General features: G+C 41.2%; 1 protein-coding gene across 1 annotated transcript in view; it reads left to right on the forward strand.

The window, feature by feature from the left end:
* Window positions 1–2,843: 2,843 nt before the first annotated feature.
* The window catches only part of myo10l3 (myosin X, like 3), a gene marked incomplete at its 5' end in the record, with an annotated part of 50,505 nt that continues 31,140 nt past the window's right edge, over window positions 2,844–22,208 (forward strand). The window contains 2 exons of the mRNA XM_083908448.1: window positions 2,844–2,864; window positions 17,128–17,226. Coding sequence (XP_083764574.1) covers window positions 2,844–2,864; window positions 17,128–17,226 — 120 coding nt within the window. The remainder of the gene's footprint in view (window positions 2,865–17,127; window positions 17,227–22,208) is intronic.

A 22,208-nucleotide genomic window follows, 5' to 3' on the forward strand; every position in this document is an offset into this window, starting at 1 on the left:
AGCTATAGGTTTTATGGTTTTATAACATTCTCCTCATGCTCAAGTTTCCTGTCAAACGTCCACTGTTTTAAAATCTATTGTAGATGTATTTCTTTTTATCTATAGAGACTTCCATACATCACCTGTGCAACTGTTTTCCCCAAAAGACCAAAGCCACGTACAACATGTGGACTTAAACCATATGTAGCCTGGAGGTCTGTGATCCTCGTCCCTCCCTCCCTCCACTGCCCTCTGGAGATCTGATGACCAAATGGATGTTTTGTTCTCGCTCCCTTTGTCCTCTCAGGTAGAATGAAAGGGTGCTTTTCTCTTAAACACAATCTAACCCTCTGCCTGCCAACTTGCCACAGTTTCACAAATTAGTGACTCATGCAGAGAGCGAGTTCTTTCACTATTGTTTGGTCCTGGCAAATAATGGGTAATATTTGATTATATCCGCATCCCTCCTGCTCCTCCTCCTCATCATCATCATCACAGACAGGATTCTGCAAAAATCACACAACAACATGCCATGTGAAAATATTACATGAAGCTCATCAGAGGTCAATAGCACAGCGGCTGCTCACTTCTCCTCACAACCTTTTATCACGGTTTCTGTTGCCTTTCGATCATCGCAAACCAGTCTGGCCATTTTCTTCTCACGTCTGGCATCAACGGGACATTTTCACCACTCACTGCGTACAGTATGTTCCTTTTTTATAATATCCAGCATTTTCCCAACAATCGTGCCACGATTAAAGCCACATCTCCTTGTTCTAATGCTCTGTTTGCACCTCACCTTCATGCTGCTTGGCTGATTTGATATTTGCATTAACAAACAGTTCAAAATGTACCTAAAAAAAGGGCCCAGTGAGTGTAGATAAGGGTTATATCACCACAAATTACACCATTCAACTATGACATCTCAGCTCATTATTAAATGAATTTCTCTACCATGCTGCTCCGTTAGCAAACACTGATTGTGTAACAGACACAACACACTTACCCAGGCTGGATTTCTCGCATCACAATGTAGATTAACGTGTGTCTGTCTATCCTCTGTTATCAGAGGTTGCGTCTGCTTGGTTTATCTGACATAAGGCATAAGGTCACATAAAGTGTGTGTGTTTGTCCTCTTGTTCATTAGAAATGACAACATAAGCTTAAACTGCAACCAGAAAAAGCTTCCAGTGAGTGCGCCGGGATGTGATGTGACCTCAAATCATTATCATTTTGTTTGCCAGCTTTTGCACTCGTCAATAATCTTCCTAAGGCGACTGTTTGTGTCTGTGCTGCATTGTCACGTGCAGTGGAATATCAGGCTGTGAGACTTTATTACAAAATAAAATCCAAAAATTATTATTTAAAAATAAAAGAAAAAAGGTACATTTTAAACTAAAGATGTGTTGCATTCAGGAGTTATGGTTTAAAGTATATGGGAAATTAATGTATGTGTGTCATGTCCTCATGGAAACCAGAGTGTGTGTGTTTGTGTGTGAGCTTAATGTTGGCAAAATCTGTGTTAATACAGATCAAAATGAAATCCTGCATTCATCATACAAGTTTACGAGCCTGTGTATTTTTTGACATGATATGACATGAATCAGCCATTTATTATATTTAATAAAAGAATAAATTAAAACGCGATAGCCAGCAGCTCAGCCCCTCTCAGCGCTTTCCATATAGTGTACAATCCACCGACCAGTGTCTGGTCTACTTTAGCATTAAGTTTAAAACTGTCCCATATCCTCAGACCACGACCAAAGTTCACAACCACTTACTAAAATAAAGCTGGCTCGCTCCCACTGATCTGCCTCTTCCTCTTCCTTTACAGTTTATTTTCCCCTAAGGAGGAAATCAAAATAATGATTCGTCTTATCCTCAGTCTGACACACACACTCACTTTGATTACAGGACTCACTGAGCTGAAGGAATGGGCCTGACACAATCAACAACACATTCCTCCCATTGTACACGTATTCCTGTCTTAAATGAACAGTAAACATGTATGAAGACCGTGGTCCTGATGCCACCAGGTGCCATAAGGTAAGTTAAGCTTTATGTATCTATAGAAAACTATTAAGCATAAACAAAATTATTGGACCAGATTTGAGATATATATATATATTGTATATATATATATGTATATATATTTTTTTTTTTTGCTGCATTTAAATAAGATATTAAATAAGATATAAAAGATTTACACAATAACACAAAATATGTACATATGGTTAAATGAATTATTATTATTATTTTTATGTAAATATGGTTTGCATTAATACAACTTAAATACATCTGCATGTTTTAACATTAATATAATTTCGCCACATTTATTTGAAGTAAAACGAACCATTAACTTAGTCCTGGTGCTAAATCAGGGGAAATGTGCACAACAAACATCCTTTTGTGAAACCATCATCAGCTCCTTTGTAGAGACAGACACAAAGAGGGCGTGTGCTGAGGAGGGGAGGGGCGGGGCCTGTCTGTGACCCTGCTAAGCCCCTCCCCCTCTGCATAATGTGCCGGTGTTGTCTCTGTTTCATTGAACTGAGTGGACACAGCAGAAACACACACAGCAGCGCTGCTCCACACTCACTGGGAACTCACTCGTCCTCTCTTTCTCCGGGACACAGTGCAAACTAAACAAGAGAATTCCCTCCCGTCAAAAGTGTCTGATAGTCGGGGCTGAAAGAATGCTTCTCCTCTGACTCTTCACAGTTCACTGGAAACAAAGGAGAGAAGTTTTATTGATTCTAGCGAAGCGGATGGCGCAGCTTCCCCTCCTCATCCTCTGTGGTCCCCTCAACTGAGAGACAACGACAAAGGGACAGGAGTTTTGTGCTTTTTTCAACAACACAAAAATGGATACTTTCTTTGTAGAGGTGAGTTCTCTTATCATTCCCCCTTCAAAATAAGAGTCTTTGTATTGGTTTAGTCCTTTTAACGTGACCTCTGAGTGATGTTGTGGAGTGCGGCGGCTCTTTGTTGTGTTCTGTGTGAGTCTGGCTGATTTCAGACCAGCTCCGGGTTTCCATATAAAGCACAAGTTTACTTTTCACTGCAGAAATAATAGTTATTTTCTTCTTTTGTGTATACGTGTGTGTGTGTGTGTGTGTGTGTGTGTGTGTGTGTGTGTGTGTGTGTCGTCACCGTGTTTGCACTGGGCTGCTCTGAACTACAGGACGCAGCTGCAGAGGCAACAGTTAATTGGAGTTAAGGAATAGTTAAGGAAGGAAAGTGGGGGTGTGTACAATATATATAATTTCATGGCTGTACATTTAAATGTATATATATATGTGTGTGTGTGTGTGTATATGCTCAATATATACATCTCAGTGTGTACATTACACTACATATGTATATATATATGTACATATATATGTATATGTGTGTACATATGTACATATATGTGTGTGTACATATATATATGTGTATGTACATATATATATGTGTGTACATACATACATACATACATACACACATACACACACACATATATATGTGTACATATGTATATGCTCTATATACACGTCTCAGTGTGTACATTACATTCAATACTGTACTATTCAGGTTATAGCATGACAATAGTGCAACAAAAAATACTATATTCTACTGAAACGGTGTCACGCACAGCATTTTTTTTGCACATTCTCATCGGTTATAGTTCAGTGTACAAGGAAACAAAGGTATTATTGTCTCAGCCAGAAATAAACAAGTCGTAAAAGGAAATGGAATTCTTGGTTTGTTATTCTTATCTGCTTGTAAATGATTATATTTAGTGGAAAAACAAGCATGAAACGGAGAATATAGTTACAGCCATGTACAAATTAGAATATCATATAATGCAGAGTCGGTGTGTTTACGTGGAGAAGACGATGGGGATGGGGAAACTAGAACACTTAATATAGTATAAAAAATGTGTTGTAACCCTGTAAAAGAAGGCCCAACTGAAATATAACAATAACAATTCTCATGTGCACTATATTTGGAATACTTCTACTATGCTGTCTGCTATGCGGCCCTTTGATAGTGTAACCCAAACAGCTGATCTGCCATATCATAGCATAGCTCCTGCAGGAACATGATAAGAAAATAATGAACCCACAAGATAAGGGCCAACTGACCGCATGCTATTATATTCAGAATGTAGCATTGTGACACCGATTCTGCATAGTATCATCTAAACTATGCCATTACCAGCCTCAGATGCATTCAAGAGCGCTACTTCGCCTCTGTATGTCTGCCCACATGTTTTCATTATTTAACTCTAAACACTAATGTGACATCATCTCTGTCATCCCCTGATGCTTTCAATCTTTTAGAGTTTGTTTACAGTGACAGACAGACAGACACCATTGGAAATTGCCTGTAAATGCTGAGTTGCTGAGTGTGTGTTTGCCCGTCTAGGTTGGATGTGTCATTTTGGAAATCGGCCCAGACGCCAGTGAGCTATGCCGAGACTGGCTATAGGTCTGATTTGTCATCCTCGCTCTGACTCAGAAGGGGGCACACTCACTCACTCACTCTCTCACCGACTCACAGAAAGTGTGTCGCTCCACCTCCTCTCACCTCTTGTGCCTCCCTTGGCAGCAGCCTTATCTCATAGTGACTCAGTATAGACATGATATTAGGGGAATAGGCTCCGGTCGGGCATATGCATTTTCTACCTGAGCAACTTCACATTACACTACTATTAAATGTTGTAACTTATGCAAACTGTTGCCTTAAAATGACTTTATAGTCAGACCTGAACAAGAACTAATGCCCGTGTATGGCTGGCTGGTATTTAGAGAAAATATTCTGCTATATTTATTTTTCTCATCCCAGAGTGTCACCAGCCCTTGATAAATGTTGCTTTTATGTGAGATTTAGAAATGTCATTGAACCACTTGTGTTTGAAAGTGGTCAGAATCAGTAATTCCATCTACTGTAGACTTATGTCTATGTTCTTTAATAGTCAGTATGTAGCAATGCCATATACAGTATGTAAACTCTAGGTTTCACTAACTGTTTTAATAAACCAACTGCTTAGCTAACTTAGTTAAGTAAGACATTGTGCTCTGAGGAAGGTTATGTTTCACCTCTAATCCAAGAGGCTCATTCAGTCTTCAACTGAACTCAAACAAGTCCACTTGCCTACAGCTAACTCCTGAAAATGAGCTGTCCTAGATTTTAAATGTTTAATGGGTCATGGAATGAAGCCGGTGTTTTGAATGCCACACTGGATTTAATTAAGCAGGACACGGGTGGAACTCAAGTCAGTGAAAACGAGTGCAGTCAGATAAATGCTACATGAATCGTTACCGTTAATCAATCAGCGTTTTCCTGGAAACTGGATGCTAGGCTAAGGCACTGACAATAATATGATTGGACATTTAAACCCAGTTGGTAACGGCGGTTCAGAAATTGCTTCTCAGTCAGAGACTGCGAGAGATTTGTCAAAAAGGACGCAGCTTCTCTTTGTGCGTCAGTGTTAGTAGTGAGGATGAATTTGGTGATGGGGATCAGAGGTCAGAGTTAAGTAAAGAGGAGTGGCAGGTATAAAGGTCAGCGATACGTCCTTAGCGAGGGCCCATCCTGTCCATCAGTGCCGCCTTTCCTCCCAGGCACTGACAGTCCCATAAAACCCTCAGCGGCACTAGTTGTACCACACACACCCAGTCTGTTTTCTCTGAATGGAAGTCACCAACACACACCACTGCATGTGGTCATCCTACTATGTCAGGGAATATGATTTATACATATCCTGTTTATTGGCACATAAGGCTGAACAATGAATCATTCATGAGTTCGTCCTCTTTTGTACTTCCTTGTAGGGGTGGGTCAAAATATTGATTTGGTGACATAAAGTCGTTCTTCCTCGTGCAATACCATAATTGACACAGATGTTTTGTTTTCTTCAGTTTTGTTGTCTTGCGGAGCTCCGCTTTGTACATAAAACACCCGAGAGTGCTGGCGAGGGCAACGGTATCCAAAAACCCGGAAGTCCACGAAGTCCGTGCAATGTTCTATTCTTGGCTCCACAGTGCAGCACAGAGTCCTACACAAACCAGCCTCAGAGGATTCATCTGGTCCAGTGGATACATGACGGCAATGTGCCTGTTAGAGCCTGCAAATGATCACTTTCCAAATGCTAACTGCTGTTAGCTCCCAGTAGCCTCTGTGGCTGATGTCACTTCATGTCCCTTAAGTTTCGTTGTATTATTTTTTAAGGTGGACCTAAAGAGATACTACTAAAGGGTGATTGAACTGCTGTGATGCTTCATCCTTATGGTATTTTGACCAAAGCATGTCACAGACATGTTCATTAGGACACCAGGGAACTAGTTTAACTTGGAGAAATAGGGTTTAATATGTCCCCTTTAATATTCTACTGCAAGAATGAGAACATAAATTAGTGGATCACGTAAATTACATAGTGAATATTGAACTGTAATTTACTTTAACAAAACCATTACTAATCAAATCACAATATCTGTGAGAAAAATCCAAGAGCGTTTCCCCAGATTGTTCAACTCTAGTCCCACATATATATAGACTTGTGTGTGTGTGAGGTTAAAGATACATCTCTCTTCCTTCTCTTTCATCTCTTTATAGATCATAAAAACATTGTGAGCACACACAAACACACACAATCACACATTAATGCATACACACAACAGCACCCCTTGCAGGTATCTCGTATCTCAGAGACACATCCTGTTGACAAAGCTGAATCCCAGCTATGTGCATTTCCTAACTTGGTAATCAGCCTCTTTATAGTGGCAGCTGCCACACACTTGTAAAACCACATTAGGAACTTTCCGCACCCCGGTGACTCCTTCCTTGCGCTACACACCAAATTCCATCTCGTCAAGGATACTCTGACAGAGGGAATCCTAGATTCCTCACCCTGACCTCTAAATATCCCGGTCATGGTCGCCCTGTCATCCGTGCATTGTAGGGCAGTGGTGGTCAAGGCTTTAGGTTTCACACCATCACCATCTCTCACAGCTCTGTGTGCTGTCTACGTCTGACTCTTTGAAGCTGCAGTCGTGGATCAGCACGCTCTGTAAGCATTCTGTGGTTGAAGTGAGTAACGTGAGAAAGGCCAACCTGCAGCTCCTGAGGGTGGACTATTTTCTCTTCTGAAGGCGAGGCCTTTTTTTTCTACCCAGTTGTCACTTCCTCCAGCTGCCACTGCAGAGAGCTGAGAATCTGAGATCATGGCTCTTCACTTCCAGCCACACTAGTGGCTGAGGGCGTGAGGAAGGAAGCCAGGAAGTGAAGTTAGGATGCAAGGAAGGAAGGAAGGAAAGCTTTCAAAATGGCTAATGGGCTCTGCATTCCGTTGAATTGTTGTCTTAACCTTTAATTAATTTGATGTGGGTTTTTTGTTTTCTCGATCGCATTAAATGAGGGGATTTTCGCACACAGTGCTGAGGCTATTAAAACCCTTGTGAATCAACAGAGCCGGTTGTTTACAGACAAACAGAGGCAGGTATTATTTGGCAGTGGTTTGTGTGTGCGTCAGCAGAACTCCTGCAGCTTTGATAGAGTCTGGAGGTGGTTTACTCTGTCACAAGGGCACCGGGACTAATTGCAAGCAGCCATTGTCTGACCACACTCTAAATTACACGGATAATGCTCTTTTATGATGACACATTTGTGCAACCACTCATATTAATTAAAGATATTTGGAATTTATGGAGTTTGGAGTTTACATTTTCACACACAAATAATTTTGGCCAAATCTGACTTAAAACTCATCTAATGTAGAATCTCAATCTAGTCTTTTTTGCTGTAATGGCTTGGATGTTTATTAGTAACGTGACCTCTGTCAGTGCTGTCATAACCTCCTGCTGACACCATGCTGTGAACTTAAGCTTTAACCTGCTGCTTTACCGAGCTGTCAAGATAAAGCCGTCAGTGTTTGCTGTGATTAGGAGAGAAGAGGACCTTCATATTCACCATAGTATTGTTTTTCTTTCCTATCTCATGATGATGGACAGATAGATGAGGACACACTTTGTGAACTTTTTTCATGGTCCATCTGTTGGCTTTTATTGCTGCTTTATGAGAGTTGATCGACATTTATGGTTATTGTGTTTATTTGCTTCCTTGCCTTAAACCAAGTTAAAGGATTTATTCCACTTTTAAATCTGATAAATACCAAATGTAATCCAGAAGCAGGTCAGCCCAGTTCAGCGTTAAGACTGGAAACTGCCAACAAGTTACCTGCATTTAATTTGCATGAAATTCATATAAATATGTCATAATTTGCTATTAATTTTATTCCCAGTCTGACTGTTTTAGGCTTCATATGTTTGGTCTGCCCCTTAACCCTTTAACGCCCATCCTTCTCTTCATATCTGTTAGGTCGGTCATGGGTGTGTGTGTGTTTCTCTGAAAGATAAATCACCTTTTTGACATGTACGGTGATTCACTATTTTACCAACGTCAGAGAACATCCCAGCAGCCGTCTCCTTAAGATCAGCAGTAAATGAAATCATGATAGAGTCATGGAGAGTCAAGTCTGGACTTGTACAAAAAAGAAGCTCACTGTTTGATATGCTCACTCTTTTTTCAGGTCATATGATGGATTAGTTCAAGGGACATGAGACAAAAAAGTATATTTTAATATTTAACCTAGTTCTTTGTCAACACTTTGGCATTTTTTGAATTATCTTATTTACATTCTTGCTGAAATCAATAGGCCACTTTGTGTTTTTATGGTAAATAAAGAGGTGATGTTAGGAGATGCTTAACTTAGCTTATCTGATGGGAAATTCAAATGTTTTAACTTGTTTATTGGGCCACATGGTTGGTGAAGTGGTCAGCACTGAAGACCTGGGTTCACGACCTGGTGGGAATAAGGGCCTTTGAAGAGAGTTTGCATGTTCTCCCCGTATGTGTGTGGGGTTTTTCCTTCCACTGTCCAAAAACATGCAGATTTTGGGATTAGGCAAATTGTGTGAGAGTGGATGGCTGTTTGTGTCTATGTGGCCCTGTGATGGACTAACGACCTGTCCACGGTATGCCCCACTATTCGCCTTCTGTCGGGTGGGATTGTTTTTTTTTTTTTGGTCTTATTATTTAACAGATTACAAAGCAAACAGATTGCACTTGACTATTTTAAGTCACATGGTTGCTACAGTGTCATGGTAAACTTTTGCCCCTTCTCTGTGAGAAAGTGAATTTCTTCCTCTACCTTTTCAGCACTTTGTCGTGTTGTGACACGATGCTGTGTTTTTGTAGCCAGAGAGGTTTTCTAAATAATTAGCTGTTGTTATTAGTGAACGCGGACAGGATGTCTTTGTGGTCTGCTCACGTTACCGTGTCAGGTACACCATTCAGTCTCTTTTTCTGGTCTGATTTTCATTAAAGCCGCGCCGTCTCTAAAACCAAATCAATCTGACGGGATTTGTTGTGCAGTGTGTTTGTCCAGGACACTTACCCCTGAGAAAATTAAAGTTCCAGTTTATCGCCTCTTAGCCTCACACAATAAAATCCACAGGGCTTCACCTTGGCTGCCCTACACCTGACTGACACTGTTGGCTGGTAATGAGTGTGTGTGTGTGTGTGTGTGTGTGTGTGTGTGTGTGTGGCTTAAATCCTCTCAGTGCAGAGGTCTCATCTTGCAGCTTAATAAGAGCCAACCTGTGATTACTGCTCCCAGCCCAGATGTGGACTTTCCTTTTTTAGCCCCCTGTGATTACTGTGAATGATGGTGGCAGCATATACTGAGATGGAATATGTGTGTGTGTGTCTCATTTAAATACATTGACACAACACACTGTAATATTACTGCAAGAAAAAAACAAACATATTCTAAATTCATGACAATTCTGTCATGAAATTACGTCTAAGCGGTTGCCAGGTTTGTATAAATCCTGCACTACAGGAGCCATGATTGCCATGGCCTGAGGAGGAACAGAAGCAAACAACACAGCATGGCACAATCCACAGTCCACCGACCTGATGGTTTTCTCCTCCATTCCCATTTAACTTGAGTGTGTGTGTACTTGTATTTGATACCTCTTTAGGATCATGTGTGTGTGTGTGTGGTCAGGCCTAAGGCTTTTTGTGTAATGATACACTGACATAATGAGATGCAGATGAGGGAAGTATTCAGCGCGTTACCTGGACTCTGATTATCTTCGCGGATATGTTCACACTGATGTTAAAGTTTTAGAAGTAATTACAAAATATCAGTCATTTATTATCCATATCATTGTTTTCATTAGTGAAATATTGTTCCATCTCCACTTTCTTAAATAAAAATAAAATATACCAGAGAGTGTGACTATAATAAATCATGATTTTGTTTTTTTATATCACCATACCATTTTGAGCTCATATGTGCTTAAAAAAAGAAAATTGACCTAGAAAATGCTTGAATTTGACCTTATTTGAACCGATTTCCACAATTGTAGCACCAACTGTATAACACACAAGACAGTAGGGTCCATCCCATGCTGCAGCATGCATGCTCTGTTGTTAAGAAAACTGTCTGGGCACAGGATCGTGCTCAGCTTATGCTCTCATCTGTTCAAGAGGAGGGGGGATGGAAAAGATATTCAGACAGGATGAGGATGTAAATCAGGAGCCTGTGCCAGGAGCATGTGGAGCAAAGTGTCAAGTGTTCTTTTCCTTTTTCTGTTGTGAAGAATTAATTTGTGAAGCTAACTCTTTTCAACGTGCTCATTAGCAGATTAGTGGCATCTAAGAACCAAAGAGAACACACTCCTGCACCGGCACATAAGCCAGTCACACTCTCTGTACTTGCAAGAGCATATGTTGTGACTCAGTTTTTTTTCCATTTAGTATCTCAAGTGCAGTGCGTAACTTTAAATATAAACAAAATGTCAACCACTGTCCGATGAGTTCATACAATACAGATTATGCTTATCAGCTTTCCACACGCACTCCCTTTCTGTGTTTCTCAGTATAGCGGTATTTCAATTTTGCCTTGCCCAGGAGCATTCCTGTGCTGCTCACAGGAACTTATTAGTTTTATAGCGAGACAGATGGAGGCAAAAGCAACACCCATGCTGTACTAGTAAAGCGAGATGGCCACAAACGGTCTGATATTATTGCTTGACAGAGCAGGACGAAGGACACGACCTACAAATAATATTAGCTCTGTTCAAACAACGTAGCTTTAATAAAAGTAGCTTAAGGGGAAGTGATGTTACAAACTGCTGCTGTGCTGCATGTGGCTCCATTTCTATTAACTCAGTGACACAGTTTCATAATAACCCAATCATTTAGAATCCGAACATAATCCATGATATCTGTGAGTTACTGAGGTTCCTTCACTGATGAGGCTGCAGCGTCAGGCTGCTGCTGTGTTTATCTCGTCCTCTGTTGGAGGTTCATTCAGTTCCTTAAAGTCAAGAAGCCCCCGATATCACCCTCCTCTCGCAGGGAGTGGGGGGAAATCCTGTTCCCTTTGGGACTCCTCCTCCTCCTCCTCCTGCATTAGCTAATTTCTGATCAGCTGCTCCCTTAATCATTAATTCATAAGTCTTCCAGCACAGATGCTAGAGGTTGCTTTTAATCATCTGATTACTCGCCTCCGTCGCCCCACCCTGACCCCTCCCTCCCCACCCTCACCTCATGCTGGCTTTGGGCACTGACAGCGCCGTGTGCAGCAGGCAGACATGATTCTTAGAGAGGAAACAAAGAAACATGTAAAAGACACATGCAGAGGTGCATTTGTATTGAACGTGTGTGAGTTTTTATTTTTATTCTTTAATCTTCACCGTGCTCAGTAATAAGACGAGAATAAAAGTGTGACGTATGAAAGGCTGAACCTTTGGAAAATCTGCACAAGTAAGCGAGTGAAACACTTTTCCTTTCCCTCAGCAACCACTGCTGAATGTTCTGTGGAGAATGAAACTTAACCCTTGACTGGGGCTTGTGGAGCATTCACAACATTTAAAATCAGTAAACCACTTTTTGTTTTCATATTTAAAGAAACGTCTCAGTTTCCCTGACAAAAACCAAGTACATTTCAGCTGAGGTCTGTGTTGTTTGTAGGATGTATTGAGCTTCTGCACCAGTGCAAATCTTGTGGCCAAAGAACCAGTGGGACTTTTGCCCAGATTCTCCTCCTGACTCAATCCACTTTTTTTTTTAATTGCACCAGCTACTTGGCATATTCCTTCTCATTTTCTCTCACTCAGCCTTCAGAGGATTTTGGTCACAATCCCTGATTTTGGCAGAGGTTCCCCTGTTTTTTTTTCTACACAAACCAATACATTTATTTATTGTTTGCTGCCTTCGAATCTAGCTGGCTTCATTGGACCCATAATTATCCAGTGTAAGACCAAATTATCTGGAAAATGGGACAAAGTGGCCTTTATTCTGTCTCGGACATGTTGCTACTTTAGAGCTATCAAAACAACATGTGTATCTTCTTTGTGTTTGTGCTCATTGCCACGCAAGTTAAAGAAATTAGAACATACCTTGACAGAATAGACTAAAACAGACTTAAAGCGGACCTAGACCGGAAGTTCCATTTAACGCTGTTTTTAGTGTGTATCTGCGTCATTACCTTGTTTATGAAGCCCTGAAGTTTCAAAACAAACAGTTCAGCCACTGCTGAGAACGCTGTGTTTTATTGTAATCTCTGGCTCAGCGAGATCTCTGAAAAAACCCGGTCGGGTTACGTAAACAGCGGTTCTCCTGAACAGCAGATCCTCCTGCTCCGGGCACTAGTCCGGGCACATCCGGTTGCGTACATTGAACCACAGAAGTAGAATAACGTCCGTTGTGGAGGTGTTTCACGAGCGACAGTGTCTTCTGACTCCGGGTCAAAGTCGTAAAAAGGGACTGCGGCGGGGAGTCGTGAAGAAAGCTATTTTTAAACATTGTTAAAACAATGTTTTGATAATGAGTAGCAGTGCATCCACCGTTCCAGAGGGTGGAGCGGGCGTGCTGAATATGTCACTTCCGGGTATTGGCCAATCACAAGACAGTTGGGAAGGCTCTACGCTGGCTGGCCAATCACAACACACTCTGTCTTCTGGGTGTGAGATTTATGTCTGAAATATCGCGGCTCAGAACAGCGTCAGAAAAGACAGATTTCTATCAGCTCGTTTACAGCAACATGGAGGTTTTTGACCATAAAAAACAAATGTATGTAAATAGACCTCCATAACTAACATATATGTGCAACAGGACCACTCACAATGTGAGCTTTAATTATAATTAAAAACAACCTGGAAGATGAAAGCGAGTGCCAATATGCCGTTTGACCTTGTTAAATGCAGGTCATCCAGCCGGGCACATCTGTCCAGACACACTGAGTGGGGTCGTTGAGGCTTAGTGACTTGGCCTTATGCCTTTCTATTGTTATGATAATGCTGATATTTGTTGTAAAAAAATAACAAAAGAGGCTGAACCGGAAAAGGAGAAGTGTTTTGGAACACTTCTCAACAGCTGAGATGCTTGTCCAGCTGAATGAATTCATTCTTTATCCGGGCAAAGGTCCTGTCATGGCCTGAATCTACACTATGATCCTAGAAATTAGCTTATAATATCTGATTGTTCAGCTGTGTCCAAGTCAGGCTGAGTTAATGAGCTCTCTTTTGTTCAGGCTGATGCGATCACCTGATACCGCCTGGGCTCATGCCATGCCAGACAGCAGAGAAAGAGCCTTGGCACCTTGTACTATGTATGCCCTTAAATATTTAAGGCTCACTCATTAGCAAATCTCTGAGCTGTATGTCATTATACAAGCTGCAGAAACTCAAGACTTCAACATCATTCGGCCTGTGTGGTTTCTGTGTCAGAAGGCATGATGGAACGTTGCCGTGCAGGCCTATTTTGGTGGATCGGGTCACCATTGTTAGTCAGTTCTGCCTCAGCAGTGGTACACGTATGCATCAAGAAGCGTTAAAATTATCCTGAGCCTGAGAGGTCATGTTACCAAAACAAACACTGTTCTTTCCATTGACCCCTGTTTGAAAAGTGCACATGTTCTAGTTTATTTGGAGTGGTCAGTTACACCAAAAGCAGGTGATTCAAGTCTGGGGGACTTGACACAAGCCAATGTCCATGATGTCCCCTTTGCGTCCCAGCTGGCTTTTGTTTGGGATGTTTCTGCCTGGTTAACTTCTGAGCTCTCAGTCTGAGGTGGGTGCCTTTGTCCTGACTCAGTGACGAAACTCCTGAAGATGGAGGGGACAAGAGGGAGGAGTTTTAGTGAGACCATCTGTTGCCCAAACAATACATGCTGACTTTTGTACCCTCTGGCTTTAGACACACATACACACACTCAAAAGATCTGATATTGGCTTTTAGTCACCAAAAAACTAAGGCCTTTAATGTTATATCCTCTTTGCACAGATACTTGAATGTTAATATCTGACGATTAACAGAAACCATAATGCTAAAAAAAAGGTCTGATCTGACTCATTTGCACAGTATCGGTCTGGTGCTCATGTGGCTGATTTTAATTATAGTGCCTGGTGGGCAGTTTTCCAGAGAGCTAGTCGCTGCACAGATGCTCATGCAGCAAAGCCAGGGTAGCATTAGCATCTTTATGGACCACTTTGTTTCTGTCTCGTGGGTTTGCCATATACTACTGACTCATTCAGTTTACCAATTTTACGATTTTGGAAAGCTTTCCTTTTATTGGTTTAATCGTGAAAATGTCTGATGGGAACAGTATATAACACTTAGAAGGGTTTATTGGCAGAAATTAAATATATTAGCCATAAGTATATGGGTACTTTGTTTATAGCTTGTATATAAATGGGTATACACTGTATGTTTGTAAAAGTGTATACTAACTTTGATATTTTTTTTGCCTTAGAATAAATCATTTACATGTCAGGTACAGGTAAGGGCCTTGCTTTATGGAGACCGCCATCTTGTGCCATCATTTTTCTACGGCAGCCTGAATGGAAAAAAACAACCCAGAGCATGAATGTTGTGTTTATTGGGCATGAGAATTCCACTGTAGTTCCCTAATATGCTTTGGAATGGAATGGATGTCACACATACTCATACACGAGTTGTTAAACTGAAGAAATACTGCAATCTGGCATGGAAGCACACACTATCGTGTACCATCCCAGTGCCGACCATCTTCTTCTGTGTAACAGTTCATACTGCATGAGCACAAAGGACTCTACAGGATGGAGTGATGCCTGTCAGCAGGATTCTGCTGAATCCCAGCGTCTGTGATTTCCAGTTACATAACAACAACTGATCCTCTTAAAATCTACAGAGTGAGCGCCATTCATTTCTTTCACGGGATTTCAGCGAACTCATGTGAAGCGGCTTTCTCTTGAATGGGCCATGCATGCCAGCTGGTGCCAAGCAGACAAGTGGAAGTCGCCATGTTATACGGAAACTGTGTCAATATGAGGCCACGGCATTACAGCAATACCTGCGTCCTGATGTTTCTGTTTGTCTTCCTCTTCTTTTTCCAAACAAAAGGAGGAGGGAATTATCAGATGACTGCAGCACACACACACACACACACACACACACACTCAGCCTCCTCCTAATTTACACGACCCCTTTATCCCACTCACTGCTCTCCCCTGTGATTTGAGCGAGCCGCATTTAGCTGCGCTCCATTAGCTGAAAGAGAAGAGAGAGAGGTTTTCAGACTGCTGGTCGAGCTGAGTGACCCTTAGTTCAATAAGGAGGACTGAATCGCAAAATAAAAGACTTAAGAGCAGTCGCCTCTCTGAGCAACATCATTAAACGTCTTGAGAATAATTCTTCATGTTGGACCGATTCCCGCTGTGACTTCACATAAACACTGAGTGCATTAAACAAAAGCATCTTGATCTTTGTCCTGACCCTGGGGGCAAACAAATTTAGGCTTTGTGTGTGTGTGTGTGTGCGGTCTCTTGTTAATAGTTAATGAGGATTGATGTCTGGAAGTGGTGACCTTGTATACAGTTTCGTAGTGAAATTCTCTCATATTGATCGCGTCACTTTTATATGCTCTGTTGGTCACACAATTCCCTTTTTTTCCCCCCTTCATGTTTTCTCTCATCACATCGATTGCCACTTTGGCGGTTCTGAGATACATGTCAATGTTGGGACTGAAAAAATTAAATAAAATTAACAAAAAGTAGACGTTAAAATCACTTTCTTCAAAGAAAATAAAAGCCCTTCACTGCTTTTTACTGTGTTTCTTTAACGTTCTATGAGTAAAAGATCTAGGATAAAATAAATTAAAAAATGGTTGAAACAACCCTTTAATATGCTAACTTTGCAAAATATAAAATGTCCCTTTAAAGGAAATACTGAAACACATGTTTTATTTAATTGTAAATAATATTTTAACCTGGAGAAATCTGAACTAAGTCACACATACAATGCAATATCTACAGTTCAGACTGCACGGGCGCACGCTTGTCTTCTATAAATGTAACTTGTAAGGATTAGGATATGACGCTCTGTCTGGCCAATAACCCTGAGATTCCTGTTATTGCTCCTGGTTGCTGAGCTGCTAACAAACACACGTCTGGGAAGGTCAGTGACTTAACACGGATACACAAACACAGGAGACCAGGCCGTCTGTGTCGGCCTCAGCGCTGCACTGTTAAAACGATGAGACGTGTGCTGTGGTTTTTGAAATGAGCAGCGAAGGAGAAAGAACTGTGGCCAGAGAAACATTTGTATTGATTGATTTGCTAAAGTGGGAAACAGTCATTTGGCTCCATATTCTTCTCCTTTGTGGGGTTAATTAACCCCCACAGTCAAAGACAGCTGAAAGCTTTTTTCTGACAGTTTTACTGAGTGTGCATGACTGTGAGTGGTAGCTTTAGTCTCTGACACACCCTGAGCTCGCAGGCCAGGCAAACGGCTCCTCTCCACCAAAAGTCAACGACAGCTTAATAAGAGGATAACTGTGCCAATCTGGTGTGGTGAGGGAGTAGCTATGTGGCAAACAGCACTGAGCAGAGAGTGGGGGAAATGGAAAAAATGAGTCTCTGCACTCTTTTTTTCTCAATCTCATATACTTTGTCTAAATATAACTATACATATATGTTTGACCTTTTCCCTCCTTTCATGAGCTATACATATGATTCCTCAGCCTAATGTCTTCTCAAATGTCCCATTGCACCTTGTGATATCTAACACACTGAATTCCTGATTCCAGATGCTAACGTTGTTATTGTGTTGCAGGGGGCCCGTGTCTGGCTGAGACACAAAGAGCAGCTCCTCCCCTCCACCGTCAGCTCATGCGATGATTCATCCCTGGTTCTCACCACCGACTACGGGAAGGTAAGAATAGGTCTGGTGCCAATGATAATTGACAGTATTTTAAAGGTTGCGGCTGAATATTCCTCACCTCACCCATGCCCTTCAAGTGTCGGGTAGAACCTTTGTAGCCTTCAGACACCATCAAAACTCAAAAGATGTTTATTTTGTCCATTGTGGGCTGTTGTAAAAACATGGTGGACCAACCTGGTGGCTTCCACAGAGCTGACCCAGCTCCTGATATAAATATAAAATGGTTAATTCTGGGTTATTTCTGCCAAATAAAATTAATTTTACCTACATTTTATGCACTGGAACCATTAAAACAGCTCCAAACCATCATGTGTGGGCTGTGTCTGCAGCGTGAATCATTTCTCTTTGCTCTAAAGGATTCATACAGCACGTACATTTTTCAAGTCTGCCCTGAAGCTAAGGGAATGCTTTGTGAATCCAAAGCACATATAAACTCATTGAACTGAAGAACAAATACTTCCCAGGCTGTGATTGATATAAAAGTGGACTTCCAGTTTGAAAAGTGACGTCCAGGGAGTTTGATGGAAGTTGTTGTCCAATATGTCGAGTCGTAAGGTTGTTTTGCATCAGTAAGAGCATTTGTATACACATTGAGTGAGAGGGGATTAGTCCAGACTGCATTGTGTTGCATATGAGTGAGTTAATTGTCTGCACGCGTGCATTTCATCCCAGCACTCAGCAGTGGGATCAACACCTTTTGTAATAGAGCTAAGAATGACAGGAATGGGCTCCTTATAGAGTGACGAGGCATGTAAGTCATCGGCCTGAGCTTATCTCAGTGGCAGTGCATGGTGGTGTTTGTGTCTGGAGGAAATCCTGTTTGAAAGAAAGAGAGTGCAAGAGAGAGAAAGAGGTGGCAATTGATCTTCTAAAAACAACGTAATAGTAAAGAGAGTTAAAAAAAATTTGGATTCTAATGCTTTTATTTTGAGCAAACCCCATGATTTTTGTTTATGATCATCCCTCATCCAAAGTTAACAAATACAATGCAAATAAAAACATGTCTAAATAACATAAACTTGTGAGATTGCAATTTGACCGGCACCATGTCACGTTTTTGAAACAGGATGTTCACAGATGTCACCAGACACCTTCCATCCATGCGGTACAGACTGTCAGTCACACGGTTTCCACTCATGTGCCATCATTTATCATCTATTTTCTTTTAAATGGGAATATAATTTATAAAAATCTACATCACATGTTACTAACGAAGAGCTGAAACTTGTGATGGAGGCCATGAACTTGTCAGGAAGATGTTCACAGCACATTTTCCCATAGACATCCATTCCAATGGAGTTATTTTTGCAACCTGCCCCCTGGTGGCTAATTACTACTTTTGTCCCACTTCCCAGGCTTTACATTTAAAACTGTAGGTTTTCTATAAAGATTCTGGTCCAAGGACTGATTATGTCCAAAGGGTAAAGAGCGTGTATTCAGCTATCATCCTATCATGTGTTTCCTCTTCTGCATTTTTTTTTTAATGATGCTTCTTTAATTGTCAGTGGTGATTCTTTGCAGTGTGAGATGTGAACCATGTGTTGTCAGAAGAGGAATGGGGGGGGGGGTTACTATTTCACAGAATACCACAGGTTGCTGCTCTCGGTCTGTGCGCTTATCTGATCTTCACATGTGTCATATGTGCTCAGGATGTCATGATCAGGCCTCTCAGTTAAGACTGTGAAGCCAGAATGACAGGAATGTGAAACGGAGAAACAGACCCTCTCCACATTTAGGCTCGATGGTTTGACCTGCTATGACTGTGCTGCTGGGTCCTGGATTACACACTGTGTGAACTCTGTCATAGTTTATTACATGTGAGTTTGTTTGTCACTTTATCTTTGCCCTCGCAACATTTTCCCTTCAGGCGAGCGGGATATACTGTTACCCGTTGCTCCAGCGCTTGCACAAAAGGTGCAGATTTGAGTGCATGTCGGCTTTAACAGGCCGAGTCGTCTGCGGTCGCATCAATCATCACATCAGCATTTATTACTGTCTCATCCCCCTGCTGTACCACAAAGGCCTGAGAGTGCCCTGAAGATGGAGCACACACTGAAGCACAGAGATACGCTGTGGCTTTGTGTGCTTCAATGCATGTGTGTGTGTGTGTGTGTGTGTGTGTGTGTGTGCCAGATGGCACCAGCTGGATTAACAGTAAGTGTGTAGACGGGTGGACATACAAAGAAAAACAGGATGAGGCGCTGTTGTGTCACCTGAATTAAATAGCTGCTGCTGGTGATGTCATCATAACTGAACAATGAAACCATGTTCAGTTATGATGTGTTAGTCCACAAGGTGTTGATACCACACACACACTCCACAGTACATAAAGCTCATTGTTTAATCCTTTGAGGTGAACAAACGGTGTCAACAAGCTGTCGTTAGCCCCGATGTGAAAGTAGACGAGACTTCTCCTCAGTTGTTCCACAGAGCCTGTGGCCACATGCACAGGCTCTGAGGTTTAAAATAGCTGCTCCAGTGTTTTCTGTATTATTAGTCAAAGGAGCCATTATGTGAGCCTGATGTGCGTTCATGAGCGTGATCGCAGAAGGAACTCTCACACTCACGCAAACATCAAGTGTCTCATTGTGTAGTAAACAATATTTTTTAGGTGTTTTTTGTTGTTTCACAGGCAATGGTGTCATGTAAATGTAAATCTCTACCTTATTATGTTTTTTTTTGACAGTTTTCACCATTGTTAGGCCTCTAACCCCCTCCCTAAATCCCTGGGGTCTGGGTGAGATCCCCTCTCAGCAGATGGATTCACTGTATGACAGAGAGACAGAGAGAGGGTCAATCAGAATAAAAATAGAGAAAGAGAGAGGCACAGACCATAATGAACAAGACTATATTTATGGGCCACAGGCCAGTGACTTCTCATCTACACATGTGCCTATTTTGAGAATATGGTATATTATGTGTGGCAATGTGACATAAATCCAGACACATGCCGAGCTCTGACTCCGCCTCCACGTGAATATTCAGTAGAGCTGGTGGAACAAAGCAGCAGTGGGGTGTGGTTTGTGTTCAGGGGGAAATGAAGGAGTGTTTCTGTGTAGGCAAAGCACAAGAAAAATCAACATTTGATTAATTAGCATTACTCATTTCTCATTACTCATCACTTCATAGACCTTCTTCACTTATTTTATTTGTTACTGATGAAAAAGACTTGAACATATTCAGTTTAATGTCACATTAGACTCAGAAAAGCAGCAATCAGAACAAAAGTTTACGGACAATACAATAATCAAAGTGTGCTGGATATATATTATTACACTGAATTAGCCCATTGTATATTATTTTAAAAATGTCTCTTTGTGTAAAATACTGCATGCACAATCACTAGTCTGCTTGCTGTACAGCGTTGTGTTGCTTTACGCTCAATAAGAACATTGTAAATCGTACGTTGCGTTCTCTCTTTTGTGTGCAGCCTCATGACCAGCAGTGCAATACTGCCCTCGTGTCAACAACAGGCTTTGTTTGGACACGATTGATTTGTGCAGTGAACATTTTCAATAATCAATCACATGGTTCGTTGTACGTGGAACTTTGTCGTTGCGCCGCTCGTTTATTCGACACTGACAATGATGCTGCATCCCCACGTGAAACAGACACTGATTATTGTCTGGCACGCACTGAAATTAAGAAGGAAATCAATAGTTATTCGTCACTGTATTAATTAATACCAACAAGAGCCCGTGTTAAATTCGATTTTAGACCTGATGGATGATGGCAAACTGCACAAATATAAATGTAATTTGTCTTTTGGAAGTTGTAGGTTAATAAGAATAGAAATAGAAATAGAAATCCTGCGCTTAAATCAGCAGCTTTGAGTGGTCATGGAGACAAAAAAGCACCATATAAATATAGACCATTTACCATAATGGACATTTATGGAGTTTTATTAATGCACTTCATGGAGTTTGTAATGGAAACACAAAGTGTTATTAGTCTGCAGCTCCACCTCTTCAGCTCTCATGTTCCCTCTTAGCTTCCTTTTGTCTATAGGACATTGTTTAGTAAGTAGATTATCTGGAAACAAACTCATGGAGAGATGAAATAAGTTTTAATGTGAAGTGCATTGATTATGAGGACAAAGCTTTGTGACGTATCTCACAGGAATGAAATGCCGAACAATAAAAGACTTCACTGGGGGCAAAGCAGAAGAATGTGAAACCCCTCTTTTGATGCTGGAAACTCCCGCTCAGTTTTCCCTTCAGAGCATTATCTGATGGTTTAGGCATGAAAAAGTCCCTCAGGCTGCTTCTCTGAAATCTGAACGCTAAATTATGTAAAGAAGATGAAATCAAAGATCACACAATAACAAACACAGACATAGAAAACCCTCTCCTACATCATCAGTGACACATTTTGTGTGTCGGCTAACATATTTTTTTTCCTTCTGTGTAACCTGGGCTGAAATTGAGAATTTAATCTCGTATTGCAGCCTCTGTTATGTATTTGTTATCTTCTTTTTTTTAATCTTAGATTCCCACGTCAGTGCAACTTTGAACTTGTGCTTGGAGAATGTGAAGAATGCAACACTCGCACAGAGAGACGTATCCCAGATCTTTGAGGTTTATTTGACTGGGTCTATCTCACTCAGTGTCAGAGAGTCAGAGTGAGGGAGGCTTATATTTCCTCTTTTTTTTGCAGCACATTCCTGTTTATTTATTTATTTATTTATTTATTTAATGAAAGGCAGAAGGAAGGATTGAACATTCCTGTAATATGAGACGGGGAAAAAAACATTTTATGTTAAATATATTTCATCAAAATCAACCACAATGCTGTGCTCGGGTGTCATGTCACATGAGTGACTGATGTAATTGAACAGGAAACGATAATGCTGCTGATTGAGGATGTAAAACAAGTGTTTAAATGATTAGTCTGTTAGGCTTTGCCCGGTGAAGAGCGGGTGTGGTGAAAATTGACAAATGTTTCGGGACATCTGGACGTCTGTAAATCTTCCA

Source organism: Microchirus variegatus, assembly GCF_963457635.1.
Source record: "Microchirus variegatus genome assembly, chromosome: 22".
Taxonomy (NCBI): domain Eukaryota; kingdom Metazoa; phylum Chordata; class Actinopteri; order Pleuronectiformes; family Soleidae; genus Microchirus; species Microchirus variegatus.